The 13,678-nt window shown below is 45.1% G+C and overlaps 2 protein-coding genes across 2 annotated transcripts; one reads left to right on the top strand and one right to left on the bottom strand. All coding sequences in view use genetic code 11, as the record gives it.

The window, feature by feature from the left end:
• Positions 1 to 438: 438 nt before the first annotated feature.
• On the top strand, positions 439 to 9,048 carry EGR_10896 (Ankyrin repeat domain-containing protein; the record flags this gene model as incomplete). The annotated part of the gene is made up of 16 exons (XM_024500145.1): positions 439 to 643; positions 729 to 858; positions 1,361 to 1,419; positions 1,965 to 2,123; positions 2,544 to 2,951; positions 3,485 to 3,762; positions 4,158 to 4,404; positions 4,698 to 5,224; positions 5,423 to 5,977; positions 6,428 to 6,521; positions 6,737 to 7,095; positions 7,623 to 7,745; positions 7,909 to 8,007; positions 8,243 to 8,422; positions 8,577 to 8,663; positions 8,842 to 9,048. The coding sequence occupies 16 exons, from the start codon at positions 439 to 441 to the stop codon at positions 9,046 to 9,048; spliced, it is 3,717 nt and encodes a 1,238-aa protein (XP_024345444.1).
• A 408-nt stretch (positions 9,049 to 9,456) lies between these two features.
• On the bottom strand, positions 9,457 to 13,132 carry EGR_10895 (DNA replication licensing factor MCM9; the record flags this gene model as incomplete). The annotated part of the gene is made up of 4 exons (XM_024500144.1): positions 9,457 to 10,437; positions 10,934 to 11,194; positions 11,274 to 11,872; positions 12,088 to 13,132. The coding sequence occupies 4 exons, from the start codon at positions 13,130 to 13,132 to the stop codon at positions 9,457 to 9,459; spliced, it is 2,886 nt and encodes a 961-aa protein (XP_024345443.1).
• Between the last annotated feature and the right edge of the window lie 546 nt (positions 13,133 to 13,678).

The raw sequence follows: 13,678 nt of genomic DNA, 5'->3' as shown, positions 1-13,678 counted from the left end.
GAAGGTGTCTCATCTTTCTTGTTACTTTTTTCATTTGCTTCTATCACGCCTTTCACACAGCATCGATCACTAGTTGAGTTTACACCTTACCCTTCTACAGATTCATTCACATCGAAATAGTGTCTTGGAGATCAATCAAAACCATCCCATCATGTACTGATAACTGATTTGAAAAGGCAGTTTGTAAATTTGAGTTCATCAGTTTTTTAGGCGCATTAGTAATATGCCAAGGGGGGATATTAAAGTACCACAATAATTATTGGCTCAAATGTTTTACCCTGGCATTGGTGAGCTTATTTTTTACTCTATGCCGTATCAAGAGAGAAAGGATTGTCGTATTGTTTTACTCACCGTTGCACATTGTGCATTTTCTAAAACTTGTATTTTTTAAAGGAACATTTTGACGAAATCAACGCCATCCTCGAAGAATTCTTCAACATGGTCAAACAACTGCGCAAGTTTGCAGCGACCAACATGATAACTAAGGTGGAGAAGCGAGACTCCGAGACCACTCTGAAAGCCCTCTCCGCGGAGGCGGAGTTCCATTGGGTTTTGAAAAATCAAGTTGGACGACTGGCTCTAGAACTTGCTGACTTTTGCGAGTCTCACGCCAAACTTCTCGAGGGCGATGCTGTCCTTTGTCGTAGAGCTGTTGACATCTTCAGGACTATGCCCAGTCCTAATATTTAACATCATTGTACTTCTTGCTTTGCCGTTTCCACCTGTAGTTTTCACGCGGGGGGTGAGGCTGCGTGTTATTGCCGGGGTGTGTTCCGTGGAGTTGGGTGCGCGTTCTGGCGTGCTGGTGTGGCAGGTGGGGTGTTGTGGGAATTTGGGTGAATTCATGAGGGGATGCAGGTGGATATCGCATTCTGAATTCTATTTTGATTTGGCATGCAGGGCAGGGTCTGATTTATTGGGTCTCGAGATTGTGATGTCCGCGGGGGGTGCTTACTGTAAGGGTCGAGGACAAATTTGCATTGCAAGTAAATAAGTAGTCAAACATTCCGGGATTGTTAGTGCAGGTGAAATGCCTGCCGTTGTGTAAGTCGCATTAGTTCAGAAGTTTCAAAGATTCCACACCATTAGCCAGTTCACAAACTTTAGCCCTCAGTTGCCATTTTAAAACAAGAACTTTTGAATTAAAGGTTTAATAATGCCAAAGATTCTTGGCGAAATTCAAGTTTAAGCAAATCGCAGCATGTTTAGTTTAGTTAACAGTGGTGCGTAGTGCCGGCCGCGCTATTCGAGATTTACCCTACAGCTTTGTTCGTGGGTCATCGTGGGGTTGTTTCATATGTTTAGCTAATTATTTGTTTGATTGTAGTCTTCAACCCAGGTCTCTTGTTTTCGTCTTTAGATTTTATCAATGCATTAACATGCGCGAAGAAAAGCGACGGCGTGCGCGTGATGAGGAGTGTAAGTCATAGCTACAGGTCATTAGTTTTCATACCTGTGCATATAATTCTGTATATATGGGCTGCCTGTAAACACTGGCATATCTTTTCGAATAATTGGGTACTTAGTTTGTGTCTACATTTGGCCTACTTTTTCACACACCTGTAGTCTAGATGCCCAGTTTTATCATGTGTTAATAAGTTTACAAGATTACTTATTTTTGAAATAAAGGAACTCCCATATTCCTACTGTATTATTGTGTAATTATTTGCATTTTGGCATCAAGAACAGCATTTATGGACAGCAGTGTGAATTCCGATAGGGTGTTTGAACGGTATCGACAGAATTGATTTCATCATTTCTATCCATTGACGACTGATGATTTCCAACCGTCCTTATCTGGTATGTAGCCTTCCAAAATGGGGAATTCTAGGGTTCGTTATAAGAGTGACCAGTTTTCCCATAATTATGGATTAGTTCTTGTTGTGGAGAGTAAGTAGACGTACGGTAGTGGATACTACCCAATTTGATCACCGTTTTAACGATACTGTTGATAATGCTTCCAGTTTCTGCAGCCAAAAAGAGACGTGATAACTCCCCCAGTGCTCATCACGCTACTTCGGGTGCATCTACGTCCAAATCAAGAGGCCATATACCGGTGTCGGAACGTCAGCAGTTTGCACTTTTAAAATTAATGGAGACAAGAACTTCTCCATCAGATCGTGGTATGCCATGCCCTTTCTTGAAAACGGCACAATGATTTATTTAAGATGGTTTCTCAGGGGCTGCTATGCAGTTAGCTTTGCTTTATCGGTTCGTTAAATTTGTTACATGGATGCATAACATTTGTATATGCATGGGTAAATGCCTTTTTCGCATATATTTTGACCAAGCCCCACTGATACACTATTTCATCCCAGATTGCTCTATCGCTCTTTTTTATTCGCTGTTGTCACTAGCGATTGTGTTTGGAAGCGTTCCAGTGTTTTTAAAACATCTGTACTTCTATTGAAGTAGAGACTGTATATATGTGGCTAAATAAGCATTCTTAAAATAAATTTGACTGGTTTGAAATGCTCTGTATTTGTTTTGGAGGCATCGTGTAAGATAAGCATACATCGGGATCCTTGTTACTTTACAAAAAGGGGCGAAACAAGTCTGGGAGGGTCAAGAGCCCAAGGTCTGTGAGTCAGAGAGGCCTCCCCCTGCCCCTCCGCCACCAGCCACCAAGGGACAGCCAGCTGCTACTCTGACTGCCACCACTACCACTGATGGCTCTACGCCAGGCCGGTATAGCAGCCCATACCAGGAGTCCGGTCATCAGGTTGATAGGTCAAAGGGCATCCACAACCATTCCCATTGCCACCATGGCCACGGTCACTCCTCGTCGTCATCCTCGTCCCACCATTCCGGTTCTCGAAAGTCCTCTCAGCAGCAGCATCGTAGTGGGGGCTCTGAATCGCCGCTCATGCGAGTCTCCAAAAAGGGCGACCTTCTGACGCTTAAAATGATGGTGAAAGAGGGTGCCGACGTGAATGAGCAAGACGCCAACGGTGAGTTTTCCGAAGACTGACTACTGTCTTTCTGTAGTATCAATGGTTATGTTGAAGCCTAAGGCTTTACATGCATTCATAGACCAGCTTGTTTTCATGTCTCATGAGCGAAAAGCAAATTCTAGTTTATTGTGTTTGGTTGGTTGTTGCGCTGAATTTTTCTCTGCTCCGAAATTTGTATATTGGTTCATCCTAAACGTTGCGAATCTAGTTTATCTTCACCTGAACAAATTGGCTGTCCCTTCCTCGACTCGATGCTTCTAAGATTTGGTTTAGTTGGACGTTTAATATTAGATAAAGTAGGGCAACGGGATTTTGTTACGCTTTACTTAACATTGCTTCGGAGCTGGTTATTTCGTAAATAAATACCTAGTTTTGTTTTTCACGTATGCTTAAGCTCCTTACGTCATTCGACCTCACCAACTTTCATCTACACATTTACAATGCTTATAGTTCAAATCCATTCGATCCTAGGGGCTTTATACAATGACACAAAGGAACTTATGGTTCAGCGTGTATCTGATATGTCTTAGGTCGGACGGCGCTCCATGAAAGCAGTTTGCAAAATTTTCTGCATGTTGTGAGCTACCTCCTGAAGCACAATGCGAACCCCAACGTGCAGGCCGTGCCTCGCAGTGGTGGCGGTACAGGAACTGGTGACACACCACTGCATGAGGCTACTCGTGAGGGTCACATCCGTATAATTCGGGCGCTGTTGCGCTATGGCGCCGATCCAAAAATCTGCAACAATAATGGTGATCGACCCACTGATCTTTGCCCCAACGAGGCTAGCCAGCTCGTCTTCAAGCAGGTAGGCATTCCATCCGAATCCTTTTTCATAAACATCAGGTCCTGTATTTCATCGATTCGGAACAACGGGGTTGTGATATTACAGTAGAATGTCTTTTTGCAGCTGTTCACAGTCATTCACGTGAAGTTAATGAAAACCCTATCAACTAATTGAATAGGAGTGTTTTGACCTGGATATACTTCCCATAGATGTTTGCATTAAACAACCTTGAACATTGATATGGAGATGCCTTATGATGCCATTCCTTCTTAGCAAACATCTGACTTTGTGCATAGGTTTTTCAATCTAAAAAATGCAATATTTATTGGATCTACTTTGCTTTATTTTTTGCATTTTTGATATACATATATCCGCAATATCCATATCTCTTTGAAGCCATTCTCGTTTCCTTTTAGAGTAATCAGTCTCGTGACTACCCGGTCATCACAAACACACCGGCTGCGTCATCCGTCCAGGTGAAGAAGGCCTCTATCACATCCACATCAAAGTCTCCACCGCCACCGCCTTCGGAAGGTCACCATCAGGTTCGAAGTTCCTTTGTAGAGGAACAGGGTGGCAGTGGTGGCGGTAGTTGTACCAAACGACGAGGTAGTCCCGACCTCTCGAGCCCAAGCCCAGCCTGTGGTCAGAGGCAACAACACCGTGCGTCAAACTCACCTCATGCGCATTCACACCATCACTATCACAGACACCACTCACCTAGTACTGTACGCAGAAACACTGTTTCCGGGCCTGCTTCATCTGTAGGACCCCTCAGTGGTGAATTCATCGGCTGCACTCATCAAATTTCCAGACTGAGTACGATTCGACCACTCCTTCTCCCCCACAAACCTCCGTTGTCTCCAACCCTCTTTTAAGCTTTTACCTATTTCTTGCCCTATGCGTCTGAAAACGTGCGTGAAATCTGATCCACCAACTTTTTGTGCCACTCATAGCCACCAAAAAGGACCCCTATGCCTTTGACGACGAGGAGGTGGAAACTACGTCGCAGCCAAACGAGGTGAATGTCGCTCAGGCGTCGACAAATGCTGCGGCCACCACCTCTTCTTCACCGCTACAGCCACATCGCTTCAACACAACATTTGTGCCGACTGGTACTACCACCGTGGCCACTGTCATCTCCTCTTCCCTCCATATTAACACGGCCCTGGGGGATACCCTTCATTCGGCTTCGTCCTCTGCCTCACCGAATGCAACTGTTAGTGGTGGGGTCGCCGGAGGACCGCCACTGAAACTCCGTTTTGCTATGGAGGCCGGCCACTACACCGTTATGGAAAATCAGGAAAATCCATCAGAACAGGCAGCTGTCGTCGTCACTTCCTCTACTGCTGTCACTGCTGCCGTGCCTGCTGCCGCGTCTACAATAATTGATGTACCACCCGTACAGGAGGGGGTGGTGATCACCAAAGCAGAGGAGTTGAACCAAAGCTCGTCCATGGATGCAAATTTCAGGATGGAATCTGTAGAACGGGCAAGTTTTAGCACAGGATTAGTTTTCTTATCTGAGGTCTAGGTCAGGAGCTAATTACCCTGTCTCTATATTAAGTGGATTGATGCATTCTACTGCTATCGGATAAACTAAGAATCTTTCGCTGGTCATAATTAAAATGGCATTAATTAATGAATGCGGAGTTGTGTAACGGGAATCCCTATTTTTTAGAATCTGTCAGTTTCGTTGGAGGAGACGGTTGATCGCGATAGCGACAGTGGGCGATCGCCGAAGGTGCCTCCCTTGCGCATTAAGCTGGGCAACAGTACGCCTCCGCCCTCCTATTCGCACCTTTTATCGTCACTTCCCTCTGAATTGGCTCAAAACGAAAGTAGTGCATCTAATAGTGGAGATACTGCAAAGGAGCCGACCCTGGGGGGCGAGAGGAAACAGGATATTGATGACGATACTTCGACTGCTGTGCCGCAGTTGAAGCCAAAGTCAGAGACGTCCAGCGAGTTGGCGGAGGGGAAAGAGGGGGGAGATGTACAGGATGGCAATGAAGTACCGAAAGTTGAACAGGAAGGAATCTCACTTGCAGTCACGGAAGACGATGAGGAAAAGAAGTTGGCGGATGCAATCCCTACTTCAACATCGCATCAGACAAAACGCGGAACCGGTGGTGGTGGAAAAGTGGTCAAAGTTGCTTCTTCAAGTGATTCAACCTCTTTGAAAAGACATGCTGCTCCAGAGTCGGGCGAAGTCAAGTTGAAGGACATGAGTGAGGTGCTTTGGACTCTTCGATTCATTTATTTTTTTAAATTTCCAATTAACGTTTTTTTTATCCTTGAAACACCTTCATCATATAATTTCCATGTTTAAACTGTGCTAGACTTATTGTTATTTGTGACTAAATGTTGACAATGGTGGTGTTATATGTATATTCTTGGTAAAAGTAAACGGCGCGGAGCCGTTTGAGTAAATTCTCGGTTGAATTTTCCCATTTTTAGCGTAATATAATAGAAAATATACTTGAAGTGCAATTTTTTTGAATTCCTCATGTTGCTAATAACTTGCAACCTCCATTTTGCAATTGGTGTCAGTGTTGCTTAAGAAAAAAAGGATTTGTGGGGACTTGGCATCACGTTGCGCCACTTTGGGCTGTTCGGAGTCGCCTGGGAATTAGGCACTTCTGTAATCGCTGCGGTTGACCCATGCCTGTGGTCTTTCTTAAAGACGAAGGTGGATGATACGTTTAAAGCTCGGAGCTTCCGGACACTTCGCTCACATACAGCAGCACAGCGCGAAAAAGAAGAACGTGAAAAAAATTGTGAGTATATCTGTTTGAATGTGATGTTGGCATAGTGCATAATTGAGTCCCAGCATGACGATCGCTTACGTATCGTAATGATTAGCTAATGGAACTCATGTGCAACCACTTATTGCCTGAGTTGGCTTTCATAGCTCAAATGTAAGATTCTATCATGAGTGAAATTTTTTCGTTTTAAACATTGAGTTAGACTAACCACATAATTAACTATATAGCTGACGTGGCACCTCTGAAGAAGCGCAAATACCGCTCGAAGGGAAGCAACGGTGGCAGTAGCGCGGAGGGTGGCGGTGGCGGTGAAGCCGACGCTGGCAAGTCGACGGACCACGAGGACGCGGGTATTGCGAACGAGGCGTCGTCCCTACCCTCCAGCTCCACCAATGAGGACACCGCGATACCAGGGACGGCTGAGGAAGAGGTCCAGAGCCCTTCTAGCGAGGCAATCACCGCCTCTTCTTCCTGTGGTCAAGATCAGTCCTCTAAACCTGCACGCGTTTTTGATGACCCTAACAAACCCAGTGCTGTGGGCTGGGGTGAGAATCCTTATGAAAAGGCCTCAGAACTCAATCGTGGGGTACTTCTTACAGTATTGTCTCATTACCATAACCTCCCAGATATATAAGTGAAATTAATCTATAGTAAGTTAGAATTGTAAATCGAGGGTTCCCATGTGACGGAGTGCCAAGTCGCACATCCACTCTACCTTTAACTACCAAGCGACGATCACCATATTGGCAGTTTCATCAGGTCCATTTGAATTTGATAGATGTTTACATAAGTGGCTGAAGCATGATTCTCATTCCTTTAACGCACAACCAGGGCCTCAAAGGAAAATCAACCATTACGGCTCAGCCGTTTTTTGGTCTAGTAAGACACCGACCGCCATTCATTTATTAATTCAAGTGCTACTTTAAAACTAAAAATGTTATCATCTTCTGATCAAGAGCACTCTGCATTTATTTTAATCTCAACCAGTTCGTTTGCGACACGATTAGGTGTAACCATTCACCGTAAATTGGTCGGGAACACATCGCGTATGTGACACCCGGCCCGGATAAGAAAACTTCGTAGCAAACGTATTTAATGAGTAACTGTCTTCAGCTCTCCGAATTGATGGGGAAGCTGGTGGAATTACAACCAAAGGAGCCAACGGGCTACCAAGACTACCTTCTTGTAACTCGGGACTACCTCCTTGCTGGCAATATTCCTCACCTTATTATTCGAGTAAGACGTCTATCTGCTTCTGATTCCCGTTCAAATTCTCCCAAGTACCGTGCCTCAATTAGGTACAACGTCATTTTTTACCTTTTGTGTTGAAAGTCGAAATGCACTGTGTGCGTGCTCGCCCAAGCCGAACCTTTTCATATCAACGTTTCTTTGTTCCTAGCGCCAATGCCCTCCTGAACTTCCTCAAGCACTGATCGAGTTATTTGAAGAACAGGAGGATGAGCGTCACACACAAGCACTCAAGCACCAGTCGGAAAGGGTATGCGCCTTCGATTTATGATTTAAGTTTTCAATTAAAATCCTTACACGACACCCCACCTGAATGATGTTAGCATTTGTGTTTGAAAAGAACATGTCATATCAGAAATAGGTTAGATATCCGCCTAGGATCTCTAAGGTGAGCCCTGTTCTTGCGCGAAAATAAGTTTCCAAAATTCCCGGTTAGCAAAACTATCATCACAGACTGGGGTGCTGGTGTCAATCTGTCCCCATAGATCTATGTGCGGCTTTTTCTGCAGGAACAGCTTCGACTGTGTGCCGAGCAGTCCGTGCTTAGGGCCCAGACAAGAGCCACGATTGCCTTAGCCAACCAGCCCCGACCCCTTTCCTTCTGCTCTGTAATGGCACTCAAGGGATTCACCTACCTGCCTGCCTTCAAAGACCCTGAGCATCGAGTGCGTAGCGCTTTGAAGTGTAGTCCGTTCCCTTAATCACCTTCAATGCTGCCTGTGACCCTGGATTTCGAAGGCTTACTTTTTCACTGTTACTTGTTTGAATAAACGAAAGGGCAAATCGACGAATTGAACTATCCTCTTTTCCCTGATCCAGGATGAGGAAAGTGTGAGGGATCGTTTCAAGGCCCGAACTTTAATCGGTTGGCTCCAAGACATAAAGGACAACTTCCATATGGAAAAGGTAGTCTTATTTTTAATGGATTCACATCGTGCTACATTGTTTACATGTTAAAAAAGTGATAGTGACTTGACTGGGCTAGCTATTCGCATTGATAATTGCTTCATGCGTTGCTGAATGTCTGCGCAGAGTTGTTGCTTCCTAATGTTTGTCTTTTGCAACTTGTATGGGTTTACTGCAGAAGAAGCTTCTTTGCCGCCAATTACACGAGGCTGAGTCACTAATGATGGTGCAGAAATTGGATTGGGAGGTGAAACTGAAGGAGCTGCATCTGTATGACCATCGAATGAACATCTTTGACCAAATACCCAGTCAGCACGTACCTCTCATCGGCGTGCCAAGTGACTTTCCTCTGTTCGTGCATGACCCCATCCAACGCCCTTCCTAATATCCACCTCTACCACCTGACCCTTAGAAAAACACGCCTACAATAATTGTTTTCTGACTTGATTGACCGCTTCTTATGTATACTTTATACTCATCCGAACATCCCAAATACATGCATATTCAATCAAATCACGCCTATAGTGTTAACGAGAGTGCGAATCCACCCTGACAACAACCGTCGATCTCAATTTTCGGGAAGTACAAATATAAGGTCTGAAGCTCATCGACTTTGTCAAATGAACGGCAACCGAACTGCCAACAGCGTTTATTCTTGATTTCCTCCGAGGGAGGAAATTCTAAAAAATTGCTCTGTCACCTACTTTAAAGGGACTACGAAGTTTGTGTAAAAAGGTTGATGGAAGCGTCCAGTGTATTAGCATAAAAGAAAAGGCAAAGGAGAAGGACGCAACTACAAGTCGAAATCTGTGTCAATATTGGCGAAAGTCCAACCCTCAGGAGCTAGGTTTTGAAAATTCAAAAAATCGTTCTGAGCTCTGAGTTTGGCACGTTTCGGTGAGAGGTAGTCGTTTTCAGCGCCACTAATCAACTCCGTCTGCGAGGCTCCTATTTCCTTATTTGAAGAAGACTCGTCCGTAAACGTAGTGCCTTCAGTGAAAGCGAAGTAAGACAACTTGCCTTTTATACGTGAATCTAATGTGTCTCTGTTGCTTCCTTTCTTCGAGGTATTCACAGAAGATCCAGTTTGTTTTGAAAAGTTGTTAACCGAGAACCCGTTGGGAGGTTGTGGCAGTGTCTTCAGAACCGGTCTCTCCTGAGACGACACGTATAATGCACAATCCTGCTTTTCGCCCACAGTGGGTGCTGATACGGTCTCTGTTGTGGATTGGTCATTTGCTCCATGCTCTTTAGCAGGAAAAGCATCAGCAAAACAGTCATTTGACCCAGTCGATTGGAGGGTGTTTACAGGGGCCAATTTACTGATACAAGGGAATTCAGTGGGCATGAAACTGTCGACATCAAGGTCAAAGAAGTTCTCGGTTTTTCTAAAGCTCTTGTCCGCTACATTCAGTTTATCACAGGGCTCGACACTACCAATAGAGAATAAAGCACCACCAGACAGTACTTCGGATTTGGGGGACCGCTGTTTGCTTGTGCCTTGACCATTCACCTGAGTGGACATACATATGGGTTGGAATTCCGGCTTCGTAGAAGAGACAGAGCCAAACCACTCAGAGTCGATGTCTAGAGGATCTAGGTTGAGTTGTGCGAAGACAACATCAAGGACTTCTTCGAAGCCATGTTCCACATTGTGGCGTTTGACCGTCTCCTCAGGGCTCAAACAACATCCACTCACTTCAATAGCCGAGGCGCTGCGACCGAAAGTTGATTGGAAGGAGCTATCCATTAGCCAGATCACCACGACAGCATCCTACGAAGACACAGAGCCCACTTTGATGAAAGCTCGGGTTATCCAAGGCACCTAACATGAAATACGCATCTCCATACATACGGGACATTGGCTAACCATCGGTTCTAATTCCGCACCAATAAGGACAAGGCCATTGCCTAAGGGACCACACGGAACGGAAGGTATAAAGGCTCCATTTCGTTTGCAACAATGACAAAGTGAATTTCCGAGGTGATTGCATTTATCAAACTATGCATATCCACTATCCAAGTAAGTAAGCAAGTAGTGATGCATCACAAAGATTCCAATGAAAATGTGATGCTTAATTATCCTAGCTCAAGCAAGAATAGGGAAGTTAGGTGCTCTTGATTAAGATGGTCACCTTCGAACTAATGGCACAGATCAAGCTTCTGGCTTGAGCCCAGGCAGCATAACTCTCGTAAATGCAGGTTTGATAAAGAAGAGATAGTACTCGGGTGTACTGAACAACAAAATTGTAAGAATGTGAAATGATTACCTCAACAACAGCGACACAGCGAGCCATTAAACGGGCATGAGCTTGAGTCAGACGGACGAGGCTTTCAAGAAGACGCAGAGTCGTCCTGCCGGCTACTGCTTGGTTCTCTTCCTTCCCATGCATTAGCTGTAGTGTGCGCCTGCGCAGTTCGTAGTAACGTTGAAGCAGGGTCGCCGCACCGCTCGAAAGCCGAGGTTGGAATTCTCCCCGAACCCAGGATATGTAATTTTGCAACTCTTCGGTTGTCCAAGTTATTCGCCTCTGGAAGGCAGAAAAATAATCTGGGTACATTCCAAAGAGGATGCTAATGAAAGCTTTAACTAAGAAAGTATTTTACTACAAGTTTGCTCTTTGAGATGTCATTCCTGTCTTCACCTGCTGCCTTAAAGCCAAGCACATGATCAGCAACAGCAGAGTCCCAAGCCTCGCAGCCAACGGGATCAAGAAGGCGCCAAACGAGGTCAAATCGCGACAGCAAAGGAGTAGGCAGGAGATTGGGGCTGTGTTCGGCGTCGGCAGGTAAGGAAGAGGCCGCGATGACGGCACAACGGCAGTTGAGTCGAGTTACGAGGCCCGCTTTGGCCAAGGAGACGGTCTGCTGCTCCATGGCCTCGTGCACAGCGGCACGGTCAGCCCCACGGAGACTGGTGAACTCATCAATTGCACAGACACCGCCATCAGCAAGCACCAGGGCGCCCGCCTCCAGCGCCCACCCTGAGGTATCTCGCACTGCTGCCGCCGTCAGTCCCGCAGCTGTGCTGCCCGTCGCCGCTGTAAAGATTGCTCGACCTGCCAGCCGGCAAGAAGCACGCAGCAACGCCGACTTAGCCGTGCTCGGCTCTCCAATCAACAGTAAATGAATGCTCCCACGCACCCGAAAATCCGTCCCGCCGTCCTTAATCATATCACCTACTTTCTCGCCTTCTGCTTCACCGTAATCTAACAAAGGAAGCTCCTTTTCTCAGGCTACTGCTAGGTAGAATAGTAAAAAAGATAGGTTTACGACACCAAATCCATTGACCTCTGAAAATGCCCAGTTTGTTTAAGATCAGTACCAATATGGTAAAAAGAAAACAACATTTAGCTGACAATGAAACGAATTAGTCAAATAAAGCGAACACTACGGCGTTCATCTGAAAATGCACCTAACTCACCAGACTTGTCCAAGCACGGCGGTGCTCCAACAAGAACAAGAGCCAAGGACAACTTTACAAAGTAGAGACCGTAAACATCTGGACATATGCTTTTTACGATTTCGTCACGAAGGCGCAAAGCTGCCCCGAAATCCCCCTTATGTTTTGCCAGTGACCAGTAATTGCTGAAACGCCTACACATCTCCTGAGTAAAATTGTCTCCACCCAACTCTCCATGGAAACGCATTTCAGATAGGTTTTCAATCGAATTAGCACGAAATACAGTCTCTATGTCACAGAGTGACCCAACTTTTGGAGGTCGCCACCGGTGAGTAAGGATACCATTCATAATTATGTCGTCTCCAGGTCGAACAGTGTCAACTAATTCGCCATCAAGGCAACAAACCATGGACCTGGGCATTCTCCCGACAGCTAAGTAACTGAGTCTTTCATTAACACGGATCTCTTGAAAGCTGTGAAGCGGTGACGAGCCACCCTTGACAACCACATTGAATGACGTTGAGTTACACTTCACAGCAAAATTAGGGCAGCGTCGTGGTGGAGATATTGTATAGAACTGGTTAAAATCAGCTTCAGCCTTAACTGTGTGCCCGCATTTCGAGCAAGAGTAGGACCTCTCCAATTCCACAACTTGGATTGCACCAACACGAGTAACAGTGCACTGCAAAGCAAGGAAGCGTCCAAAGTCGTCCGATTTTGGCATAACATGACGGAAGACCTCTGATATGGGAGGCAGAGAAACAACGCGCACTGTACATCTTGGGGAGAATTTGCTATTGCCAGTATGATCCGCAATAATGCAACTCAGTGTATCATTGAATGTAGACAAAGTGTCCATAGGTGCAGACAAAAGATGTCGAGAGAGAATACTACTGAACTCACAGAGGCTAGAAAAATTAACAACCAAGGAAAAGGCACATTGTTCTCCTCTCCCAGTATCACTTGATTGAAGGCGACTCCCAATGACATCACCATAATCCTTATTCACGAATTCCGTAAATAATAAAGCAATACGTGATTTGTCCACAGTCTGGAAATTTTCCATTCCAAATAAACAGGATAAATATTGACTATCTTATATGAAGATTGAACACGCGGTACCCCGTATATCGCCCAAATTCAAATACAGGTACAGGCAACACTTGCAAAGGCCACAAACTCCCACTCTCCAAATAAAGGGGTTACCCAAGCATTTAAACAAGCTTGCACAAAACTTTACTAGCCACGTGAATTTTATATTTTAGACGTCAGCAGAAGATAGGATGGTGGATTATTAATAGCCATGATAAGCATATTGGAACATTAATTAGAGCAAGTTATTTCTTATTGCGTGGAGAGTGCACTTTTGGCGTCGTTCAACAATTAAGAAGAAGTATCGAACCTCTTTTTAATGCACTTGCTTCACCTTTGTGGTTCATTTTAAGAGGTAAACTTTTTATTTCGCAACAAGCTCATTAACCAGATCTAATGCTGCCTTATATCGTTCATTGCTCGCTTGAGTAGTACTCCCATAACCCTCCTTCAGCCGATATTCCAAAGGCTGTATAATGCTGCATTCCCAAGATTCCACCATTACTTTAGTGATGTCGCA

Source organism: Echinococcus granulosus (genome assembly GCF_000524195.1).
Source record: "Echinococcus granulosus chromosome Unknown EG_S00295, whole genome shotgun sequence".
Classification (NCBI taxonomy): domain Eukaryota; kingdom Metazoa; phylum Platyhelminthes; class Cestoda; order Cyclophyllidea; family Taeniidae; genus Echinococcus; species Echinococcus granulosus.
This window is presented reverse-complemented; position numbering and strand designations above follow the sequence as displayed.